Source organism: Oratosquilla oratoria, chromosome 31 (assembly GCF_046742065.1).
Source record: "Oratosquilla oratoria isolate Oo_2021 chromosome 31, ASM4674206v1, whole genome shotgun sequence".
In the NCBI taxonomy this organism is placed as follows: domain Eukaryota; kingdom Metazoa; phylum Arthropoda; class Malacostraca; order Stomatopoda; family Squillidae; genus Oratosquilla; species Oratosquilla oratoria.
Window position 1 is genome coordinate 35,425,163 of NC_134807.1, and position 12,500 is coordinate 35,437,662.

The 12,500-nt window shown below is 41.0% G+C and overlaps 1 protein-coding gene across 1 annotated transcript in view; it reads right to left on the bottom strand.

The window, feature by feature from the left end:
- The window catches only part of LOC143041517 (uncharacterized), a 134,086-nt gene that overhangs the window by 5,210 nt on the left and 116,376 nt on the right, over positions 1–12,500 (bottom strand). The window contains exons 30-37 of the mRNA XM_076213483.1: positions 11,009–11,161; positions 10,764–10,830; positions 7,916–8,033; positions 6,625–6,719; positions 2,873–2,995; positions 1,282–1,406; positions 442–1,192; positions 1–89 (exon numbers count right to left, since the gene is read on the bottom strand). The exon at positions 1–89 is cut by the window's left edge and continues 152 nt beyond it. Coding sequence (XP_076069598.1) covers positions 1–89; positions 442–1,192; positions 1,282–1,406; positions 2,873–2,995; positions 6,625–6,719; positions 7,916–8,033; positions 10,764–10,830; positions 11,009–11,161 — 1,521 coding nt within the window. The remainder of the gene's footprint in view (positions 90–441; positions 1,193–1,281; positions 1,407–2,872; positions 2,996–6,624; positions 6,720–7,915; positions 8,034–10,763; positions 10,831–11,008; positions 11,162–12,500) is intronic.

The window sequence follows — 12,500 nt, forward strand, 5'->3', positions numbered from 1 at the left end:
ACAGAGGAGAAGCATTCTTTCAGAGGACTGAACTTAGAAAGGAAGATCTTGTGGCAGTTTTCATCTGCAGAACCATCTTCGAATGGATTCTGAAAAAAAAAAAAAATGAATGGCAGTGGGTGCTTTATTTTAAGAGATTTACCCATTTATGAAAACTAATATAAAAACAACAACAGCAACAGACTTGATACAAAAACACGAAGCATGCTCTCTGTGTCTCTGTCTCTCTCTGTCTCTCTCTTTCTCTCTCTCTCTCTCTATCTCCCTCCCTCCCTCTCTCTCTCTCTCTCTCTCTCTCTCTCTCTCTCTCTCTCTCTCTCTCTCTCTCTCTCTCTCTCTCTCTCTCTCTCTCTCTGTCTCTCTCTCACCCCCACACACACGCACACACACACATACACCCCCCCACACACACAGACACACACACACATTCGCCGTTACTACCTGAATGGCATAGTTTGCCGAGTAGCAGGGCTTGTCGTTGACTGCCCATAGAGAAGAGAAGTGCCTGATGCTGTAGGTGTCCGTTAGTCCTGGTCCTTGCAGGTCATCACTCGGTTCGTTATTGAAATTGCCCAATAGTCCTGCTAACCTCCCAAAGAATTTTCCGCTCACCGTCACACTGCATCCCCTTGTCGCAGGCCAACATGACACGAGCACGGCCTTGTCGTAGGCCATATGCACACCAGCGCTGGTTCGCTTAACCATGTGGATGCCTTCTGAGTCATATGGAATCTCCGTTTCGTTATCGTTGACAAAAAGACGGCCATCAACGGTGAGTCTCATCAACTTTCCTGGTGTCCTAAGTGCAACGGACTCGAGGCTGACGACTCCCTGGTCACTTTGATAATGCCCGATCACATCGAAGCTCTTCTCATGGAAATCCCTTGTCAAGAGGTACGAGCATGTTCCCAAGAACTCAAAGTGGCGCTGGTCGAAGGTGGTCACCTGCTGTCCTATAATAGACGCAGTGGCGATGAAGGGAGGAACCCAGGATCCAGAACTCCCAACGGCGATCCAGCCCCCTTCCATTTCCTGCAGCGTTAAGTCAAGCATTCTTCTTATACGTTCCTCACTCCTAGAACTGACAATGTTTTCTAGGCTGCTCCAGTCCGGTGGCTGGGTGAAGCTGACCCAAGGCACGGGCAGGTATTGAACATAATTCAGGAGGATACCCTTCTCGGGGGCGAAGATCCTGATTGAGGAAAATCATGATAGTTACAGGGTTGTTGAGATACATATTGAATGGACAAATTGAATAAATCTATTTGTTTCAATACTCACCCCTCGTCTAATGTTAATCCAGAGGTTTCTTGATCGAACAAGTTGTCGAAGAAACTGACCAAGTCGGCTAGCATCTGCAAGGAAGTCTCGCGCTCAGCTTCCGTGTCCATCCATAACTCTGCCAGCTGCAGCAAAAATTTAGCTTTGATAAATATATTTCTATTCCCAAATTCAAGACAAAGGAATCTAATAACAAGTTATGCAGTAAAATGAAGGAATACATGTACAAATTAATCCACTGTATATATTTCTGATTAAGGATATTGAAAACCCCATGTTGCTTATAACCTTTTCATCCTGAAAAAAAAATACATTCTTATAGGACATAGTTTGTACGAGTATCTAAACTTCGAGTCTAAATGAGGATTAGCAGAAATGAAAACTAAATTTCTAAGCAGTGTGAATCCATAAGATCGAGAAAAATGGTATTCATGCGAGACATAAAATTCTGCTGAAAAAAGTAAGGGACTTAACGTGCAAACACATTTTGCCCTTCAACATCAATGAATTTATGATCAGTGCTTCAGCCAGTCTGTAGGCACCTGACATTCAAGGATCCCTCATCATGCGAAGTATCTATGATTATCCACATCTTCTGTTTGAATTCTCCTTTTTTCTTCTCTTGTTCTTTTTTTTCTCATTCACCCTCTTCACTGCAAACTAAGATACAGAAAGTTTCTAAAGTGATTCTACGTCCAGCTTGGGAGGGTATTAAATGTTGTTTATTTCATCAAAGTTCTCATCTAGTACGGATTTTTCACATTTCTTGAAACAAAAATAATTCAATTTGCTTTCTTTTAGAGCGGTTGCTATTTTCCATGGTAAGGCACATTTCGATCCAATGATGTGGTATTTTCATGGATTGTGTCCGATTTATAATAGTGAAATGCAGTTTGTATCTTTAAGTATTGGCAATTTATAGTTGAAGCCTATCTTGACATACGGGTTTCATGTTCTTTTTTCCTTTGCAAACACTACATTTTTTTCCGAGATGAGAATCCACCTTTTCAACGTTTTCATTGTGTCTTATGACTTACGGCTTTATTTTAATGGTCGAATTGTTCTATATTTTTTTTTTCAAAATTAACGTGAACAAGCTCCAACGCGATGTTTCCTTCACTCATTGCTCTTTATTTGGACTCAGTTTCGTTATGATCGTATTGGCTTGTTGTATTACTGAATTTTATTACAGTCTCTTGCACAGAACTTTCATTTACTCCGTAAGGCAACTTGATTTATGTCTGAGAGACAAATTGATTTATATGGTTCTGCAAAGAAATAAGTTTGAAATAATCGTACGTGGTAATCCAAAGATTATGTCAGGTCCTCTGGCATCATCCAGTTAGCCTACTGGCATACACTACACAGCACAACATACTGTAGTTATTTTCGTTCAGTGAAAGTTAACTGTACCATTCTAGACTGAATACTGAAAAGAAGTTTATACTGGATATTAACCAATTAATGATCACCTTTGATCCTAACTTGTAGATAGTTGTAGAACAAAAAGGAATACACTAGAAAACCCAGATTGGAAAATTATCCCGGTAACTTACTGCTGCAAGAAGGAATAAGAAATCGTGTTACTCACTCTGTTGATGGTGCTGCCCGATACAGCACTAATGTAATCCAATACTGGGTGACCTCGCAACTTTGGCACGGCTTCCAGCATGACCAAAATGTTGTCCAGCACCAATTGACTCCATTCTTGCCACTGGGAGACAAAGAAACACGAAACAAGATTTCAGAGGATCGTTGACAGCAGGCACTCTTATGATTTTTAATTCTTATGAAGATCAACTCTACCCTATGCTCATAACTGTTGGGTAGATAGCAACTACTCCTAGAAATTGGAAAGAAGTGTAGGGATTGTGCGAACCACGCGGCTTGCACCAGAAAGGACGCGATCTGACGCGCATACCTGTCCAATAAGCTTGATCCAGCGTTGACACAACCCAATGCAAGTAGCGATAATTATGCACTGCGGGGGCTTGTCCACACGTTACACACACACACACACACACACACACACACACACACACACACACACACACACACACACACACACACACACACACACACACACACACACACACACACACACACACACACACACACACACACACACACACACACACACACACACACACACACACACACACACACACACACAAACATACACACACACACACATATACATATTTATATATATATACATATATATGTATATATATGTATATATATGTGTAAACACACACACACACACACACACACACACACACACACACACACACACACACACACACACACACACACACACACACACACACACACACACACACACACACACACACACACACACACATAATATATATATATATATATATATATTGTATACTGTATATATATATATATATATATATATATATATATATATATATATATATATATATATATATATATACGGCTTCGGGCCACATGTAAAAATTTTAACTTTTGAAGATCTGCCGAGGGATTCGAACCCTGACCTGTACGATCATAATCACGAAGCCAAAACGCTAGCGACTGAGCGTACGATGGTACAAAGTGACTGTACAAGTCCCCGACCAATATAATAATAATGAAAAAAGTAAATAACATCACAAACTCCCAGAGTTGGTCCATATAAATCGCACTTGATATAATAAAAATATGTATGTGAAAACAGAGTAACTCCCTTCCCCCTATGCAAGTGGATAAATCACTAAACCCTTAGAAATTCAAAACATATATAAAGGCAAAATACAAAACATGCATATTAACAATAATAATAATAATATTACCAAATCCTACTTCACCCCCTAAATAACCACAAAACTTTCCACTAACCAATCCAGCAAAGAAACCATGCAGCTGGGTCTGCCCCTCTCTGTAACACTCAACTTCCTTCATTTTCTAATCTTCCCCTTTCACCTAACTCCTCCCCTCCACCCCCCACCCTGCTTCAAACTATCTATACCCCCTTTTTGTATCTGTACATATAAAATCAGTTCAGATCTAACCCATCCAATTAAAGGACGAGAACTCTCACTAACCCACTTTCCTTCTCTCTCCGTCGACCCCCACCACCCCCGCAACAGGTACATAATCGCTATAAGGAGAATATGAGACTTACACGCCTCCGATAACGCCATCAATATCAGGGCTGAATAAAGCGAACCACAAGGTGAGAAGCCAAGAAGAGAGGATTTTTTTTTGTTTTGTTTTTTAAGGAGTTAAAAAATAGAGGCTTCTTTAGGGAGGAGAGAGTAATATGGAGAGTTGTTAATGGAAGAGAAGGCTGTGAAAAGAGTGGTAGAGTATTTCAGATATTAGATGCATAGGTATGCATGAAGGGTTTAGTTGTGACGGTGGGAGATGCTTGGAGAATGACTGATAGGTGAGAAGAATGATAAGACTATTATAAAAGAGGTGACCTAAGTAGCATCAAAAGGAATGATGCATCTGGACTGAGTAGATGTCACGTGAAATGACTGATAAAGGGTAGAGTAGTAGTGTGGAGTGGCAGGTAAGATGTGAGTGTTAGGACAGCATAACTCCTGATACGAAATTCCACTCATTGTTAAATGTGTCTTTGTGGACAGATAATTGCAAAAGTGAATCAGTCCTGCACGCGAAATAAGCCTTGATTTCGCAGTGTGGACATGTTAAAATGAATACTTTTCTGGTAGTTATGATGATAATATAATAAACGATTCTGATTTTTGCATTAATTGTTTCCAGAGTTCATTTCTTCATCTAAAAACAATTTTTGATTTTCCAATCCACTACTTTGTCTTTGAGCATTTACCAAGTGCAGTACAAAATTCCAAGCCAGTTTATAATTTGCATATCATGTTATTTACCTGTCAATTTAGAAAATGTACGTTGAGTAACAGTAGGAATGCTTTGTACACACGTAACAAAAAAGCATGTTTCAAGAAATGAAAAATAAAAATAAGAATAAAAGAAAAGAGAGAGAGAGAGAGAGAGAGAGAGAGAGAGAGAGAGAGAGAGAGAGAGAGAGAGAGAGAGAGAGAGAGAGAGAGAGAGAGAGAGAGAGAGAGAGAGAGAGAGAGAGAGAGAGAGAGAGAGAGAGAGAGAGAGAGAGAGAGAGAGAGAGAGAGAGAGAGAGAGAGAGAGAGAGAGAGAGAGAGAGAGAGAGAGAGAGAGAGAGAGAGAGAGAGAGAGAGAGAGAGAGAGAGAGAGAGAGAGAGAGAGAGAGAGAGAGAGAGAGAGAGAGAGAGAGAGAGAGAGAGAGAGAGAGAGAGAGAGAGAGAGAGAGAGAGAGAGAGAGAGAGAGAGAGAGAGAGAGAGAGAGAGAGAGAGAGAGAGAGAGAGAGAGAGAGAGAGAGAGAGAGAGAGAGAGAGAGAGAGAGAGAGAGAGAGAGAGAGAGAGAGAGAGAGAGAGAGAGAAGGAAAAACATCGGTCAAACATGGGTGTGATGAAAACCATATATTTTCTATGCAACCTTATCAGTATGGTGTTCCTGTCTGACATGAACAGCGAAGCCTAGGTTGAACCCCGACGAATGCTATAATCTGTGTGCTCCAAGGAGTCCGTTTAAGGTGTAGTATACGTCGTGCCAAATTAACCATAGTACATGCCTCGCTTTTACTTCCCATCTATGTATTATTTTACATGGTTGGTTTTATATTCTGTATACAGCAAAGGAATCTGTCTAGTACAATGAGTATCACTTGAAATTATAACAACGATTACCTATCACTCATCCCACTAGTCTCACCTGTGGCACCTCGGCGTGGCAACATGGGAAGGAAAAAGCGCTGTTGCCATGTGTCATGGCATTTATTCAAATTGTCCTTGTAACCCTAAAAGCTAATACTTATTGTATTATACATCTTCCTTTATTATATAAAGAAGTAAAAAAGAAAAGAACGGACTCACTGGAGCGCACTGACTATAGTGATTGTGATTTGCCCTGGGTGGACAGATACGTGGTGGGGAAAGGTCTTGGTTGTAGTTAAGCGCTCCCTGGCGTAAACACTTTACCATCAGCGATGTGCCATCTTTATATTTTCTTGGTCCATAAGAGTTTTGTGCAATAGACATTCACTTATAATATTTTTATTTAATACTTACCAGTGACCACAGAAATATTCTATGGTATCTGATCAATACTGTAAGTACAGGAGAAACTATAGTTGCCAGAGATGAAAATACTGGCATATCATTGACAATGAATAGCCACTAGAACAGGACTCCTAAAAGATGAGACGTGGTGAATGAGGAATCCATCTCCACTCTTCTCTTGTAGTGGCCACAGAAGGAATGTGAACACAAACAACAGGGCAAAGCCTCACCTTTGCGGCAGATCCGAGGTCAGTGTTCCAAGGTTGGAGGAAGAAATCCCTGATCTGTGAGTTTTTGAAAGATGTCATCATCTCCCTAGTCCCCTCTGTCAAAGAACAAATGTAGTCAAAGTCGGCGACCAGGTAGATCTCAATATTTAGTTAACTCTCTAAGAGAGATACTATGAAGAGACACTGCTATTAAAATCATCTAGAGAAATATATAACTTTGGAAGATTGAAATCATATTTCTGCAGGATGTTATTTATCATCACTGGAGTCTCGATGGTTTTATCAACTCCGTCTTGCCAGTGGATCAAGATAGGTGGGGACGAGTGAGTGAGGCTGACGACACTGCACAACTCTCCCTCACTTTAATAAAAATCAAGAGCAAGCCATGACTTTGGGACAAAGGCATGGTCATTTTCATTAACATACATTATTATATAATTAAACGCAGAAACACCGAGAGGAGCTGGGAGTTGCTCTTTGGAAAAATTTCGGGTATGGAAAAATATCATATTGATTGAACATAATTTTTCTAACACAATATGTATGATTACTTGTATACACAATCTTCCGTTAACAAACGGGTGTCCACCTTTAAATCTGTATAGAAGTAGACAGTACGTGGCAGTTCGTCATAGATGGCACTAACGTCATTTATAAAGGAACACAGTATGAAAAACACATTCTCCGCATATACTTGTGTGTGCATGTGTAGGTGCATATGTGTGTGTGTGTGTATGTGTGTGTGTGTGTTTTTGTCTCGCATGCCACGAGTCTGAGGTCAAATCGGTGTCTGCCATTTGCCCTGCATGCTACTCCGCGCAGTCTTGTGTTTGAGTTCAACCGTTAAGGATGACACCTGCGTACCCCGATCACATAGGGCAAAGGTGACGACTTCGGTCACACCTAAGCGCCTTTTGGCGGGAGCTTCTTACCCTATAAATAACTACCAACACTTTGAAATATTTGAATTTTGGTTTCAAACAAACGAAATATTATGATTCGGTTTATCGTCACGAATTCCCCGTATCAGGAGGCTAGGACGGTGCCCTTTACAGAACACTTTGTAGCATGGAATTTAATGAACCATGCCCTTGATCCAACTCGCTGGTGGCAGGGCTCGTACTGTCGCCACCTCGATTTCCACTGCAAGTAGCGACGCTCTAACCCGCTCGGCCAGCGGAACATGAGAACAGAAACTAAGATATCAGTGAATCGGTAGACGCGTGCATGGATACTTCCCAGGGAGGTTTATCTTTATCATTTGATGAGAGACCTACGTGCACATACTTACCCAATATGAATATGTAAGGGTATTCAAAAAATTCTTGCAAATGTGTTGTCCTTGAGAAGTACGAAACGAATTCGTCCGCCCTCACGAACTGCCACACCGCGTCTGTCCTCAGTGTTACCTGCAAAAAGGATATTTTCTATTGATTGGCAAATAAATCTTCACTTTACAATTATCTATATTATCAACCATGCAAAACACTAGTTATTGTGTCCTTTGCTGGTGAATTATACAGTAGATAAATTCCATAAATCAGAACGCTCCCTTTATGTTGGCATTCATCTGAACAATAGGAGTTGAGGTCTCAGAAGGTAGAGCTGTTTGTAAATCATTGTGAAATTAAAATTTTGGGCTCATTTGATCGAGAACTAAAATCCATACCACCACAGAAACTTAGAAGTCTCAGCAATATTATTCTAAGGTCTGCTACAATAAGACAATATCCATCTCATCTAGTAAGCTGATATCTTAACATACAGTACTCGTGTGCAGTCTTAATATTCACCAAGAGTCTGGGAGAGTGAATATGTTGGCGTATGCCGACGACGTCGACTTAAAAGATGGGACCATAGATGGAATAAAAGACATGTTTGGAGATTTCCAAGAGACTGCGAACAGAGTAGGACTGCTGGTGAATACTAAGAAGACAGAGTTAATGCATCTAACCAAAAACAATAACAGAGAAGAACATATTGACATCAATGGTGTGAGATATGAAGTATGCAGAAACTTTAAGTATCTTGGATCAATCGTAACAGACGAAAACCTGATGGACACTGAAATAAAATCAAGAATTACTTCAGCCAACAGATGTTATTACAGCCTCCAAAATACACTGGGAAGAAGGAGCATATCAACAAAGACCAAATTAAGAATATATGATACAATAATAAAACCCATTCTATTATATGGATGCGAAGTCTGGAGCCTGACTAAGAAAATGGAAAAAAAAGTCTTTTTGTATTTGAGAACAGGGTACTAAGGAAAATTTTGGGCCCAATATTCGACGAACTAGACCAAGAATGGAGAAGGCGGCATAATGAAGAGCTAAGGGAAACATCAGGCCAAATAAATATCATGAATATCATAAAGTCAAGCCGACTGCAGTATGCCGGCCACATTGCAAGAATGGAACAAGAAAGAATACCAATGAGAGTGATGATGGATGGGATGGTAGGAGGAAGACATTTCCCAGGAAGACCACGCAGAAGATGGATGGACAACGTGAGGGAGGACCTGGAAAGGGCTGAAGCAGATGTCCAGGATTGGATGACAGTGGTACAGGACCGTAGAGTCTGGAGGCATTTGGTGCTGGCGGTGAGGGGTCAGCAAGTGGCCCGACCACCACCGGAGTGAGTAAGAAGAATGTATAAAACTTTCGTCAATTCGTCAACAATGAATGTTGTTTATTTGTAATTTTGTTTTTGATACTATTACGTATAAGCAGAATGCAACAAACAACAACAACAACAACAACAACAACAACGACGACGACGACGACGACGACGACAACGACGACGACGACAACAACAACAACAACAGCAGCAGCAGCAACAACAAAAACAACAACAACAACAACAGCAACAACAACAACAACAACAACAACAACAACAACAACAACAACAACAACAACAGACGAGCATGACTATTTTAAAAGAATTATGTCATACACTATTATATCAATATTCTAGTTCCAAAGTAATCAATGAAAAATGCGAAGTATCCAATGTTATGTCTACAAATGTTGGTGATGTACAAATGTGATGAAAGGCACTGTTTTACTCAAAACATTAGCATGTACAATGTAAATGATGAAAAATGTGAAGATTCCTATGTTATGTCTAATCCATTATGCAGCACTGTCGACATAATTTTACAACATAGTATTTGTACCCCGGAGTCAATACAAAAGAAATTGATCTCTTGGATATGGTGGCATATTTAAGAAGTGTTGTCTTAGCTATTGTCATAGAATTTGACAAGGCTGATGGTTCATACTCGAGGGGCATTGATGGGTTAAGACCCTGATATTGGTTTTCTAACTTGAACAGAATCACCTGCCACTAATCAAAGCAAAAAATGGTGAGAACGATACCGGACCATAGTCATCGAAATAGAATGAAAATTTCAAAGAAAAATATTGTAAAATTGTAGATCATCAAGTGATCTGTCCCAATAAGTTGTATATTCATTTCACAAAAACAAAACAAAAAAACAATAGGAAATGTAATTACACCTATTAGCCATCCTCGAGGATGGGTAGAGTAAGAAATGAGGAGGTGAGGGGGAGGGCTAGGGTGGAAAGAGAGATGGCATATAGGGATGATGAAATAGCACTGGAATGGTTTGGGCACATGTAAAGAATGAACGAGGATAGAACAGCATGAAGAGTTTGGAAGGCAGAGGTGGATGGAGTGAACTCAAGAAGACCGAGAATAAGATGGATGGATGGATGAGTTGCAGGGGACCTTGAGCAGGGGACCTTGAACAGGAAAGTGAGAAGACAAGAGATAGGAATGAGAGTAGAATGGTTGTGAATGGAATATAAATGGACGTGCCCCGAAGGAGTCTCTCCCTGTCTCCCCATTTTATGCACGAAGGAACGAAGAGGTAGGTTAGGCATATAAATGAAGCGATGGGGCACCTACTGTGGATGGGCTGTGTTTTACTGCATTACTTCTGATCGGGCAGGGGGTAGGGGACAGGGATTAATCTTCACCCAAGAGGAGTTAAGATAAAGAAGAAGTAGATGAGTGATGGATGGGAGTGGGGTGGATGCATGCCTAGGCTGAGTACCTCCTTGAAAAGGAGAAAGAAGCTTTCTCATACATATATAGGTTGCCCTACTGACCTGTCCTAGAAGGTTGTAGATTTGTTCCAAGAAACCTGCGAAACTATACTTTATTTCATTACCATATCTGGAAAAAAAACGGGAACTATGATTAGTAAGATCCAATATTATTGTCTGTTAAATAAAGAATAAAGCGTTTGTGCACGAACAAGACTATGGGAGACTCATGAAATATATCGGTTGTGGAAATTAGACGAATAAAGGGACTTGAATATGTCGCACCAAAGGATACTAAGATTTCATACCTCTCTAGGTCGAAAAGAAGATTGTGTATCCAGTCAACGGTCGGTTGGAAGAAAGGCCCCGTTAACTGCATAACCTGATCCATTGTCCAGTTGATGTGTTTCACTAATGTGTACATCATGTCCTTTGTCACAGGTTCGAAGTCTACCACAAAGCTTAAGTAAAGTAAGAATGACTGATAAGAATACATACGAAGACACACACACACACACACACGCACACACACACACACACACACACACACACACACACACACACACACACACACACACACACACACACACACACACACACACACACACACACACACACACACACACACACACACACACACACACACACACACACACAAACACACACACACACTTCCCTTTGCAACAAATGAAGACGCACTTAGACGATGCCCCCTGGATTACACCCAGGATTAAGAGGCTGATTAAACAACGTGCTAAAGCTTTTTACACTGCCACAAACCTTTTTAGACAACTCCGGAACAAAATCATAAGGGAAATAAAAAGAGCCAAAAAGATGTACTACCCCAACAAGATCAAGCACTTACAGCAGAACAACAGCATGTGGTTTAGCAGGGTCAAAAGTCTGTGTGGTATGAGGCAGGCATCGGACAATCCCCCTCCTGTCACAACTCCCCACTATCGTTGCGGTTGAGCAAGTAAATAATCATTTTGCCTTTATCTGTCAAACACTGCCCGCCATTGACCTTTCTCTCCTCCCTGCCTTCCTGCCCTCCCCTTCACTACCCACGGTTCATGTTTCTCAGGATTTTAAGAAGCTCGCTAGTCTCAAGCCAAAGATGGTATTTACACCCGTAGACTCACATGTCAAACTTGATCGTGAATTTGCTCGCGAACTTGCCATCCCAATCTGTTCAATTATCAACGCCTCACTTAAGCAGAGCAAATGTCCCACAGATTGGAAGACAGGCTTCATTATTCCCATCCCCAAATCTTCCAATTCCCCATCCCTAGTCTTATTTGTGAGGATTTTGTCTTCGAGTGGGCATACTCCAAAGTAAGCAAATTCATTGATACCCAGCAGTTTGGTAACGTGAAAACATCCTCCACCACTCACTATCTTATCAGCTTCCTTGACTTTATCTATAAAAATCTCGAGCAGCGCAAGACTTCACTTGCAGTAGTGTTCATTGATTTCAAGAAAGCCTTCGATCTTGTAGATCATACCACTATCATCACCAAAGCCATCCACCTAGGCCTCCCCACGTTCTTGGTGGCTTGGCTGTCTGACTTCCTGACGGACCGCTGTCAAGCTGTCAGATATCAGGGACACGTCTCTGCAGTCCAGTATCTCTCCTGTGGGGTACCTCAGGGAACAAGAATGGGGCCACTGTGTTTACTGATACTCATCAACGATGCCCTGGTAGATACACCGCACAGGTGGAAATATGTTGATGACTGCACGGTGGGGATCCCTGTGTCCAACACTGACCTGGAAACACTGGACAAACTACACACATGG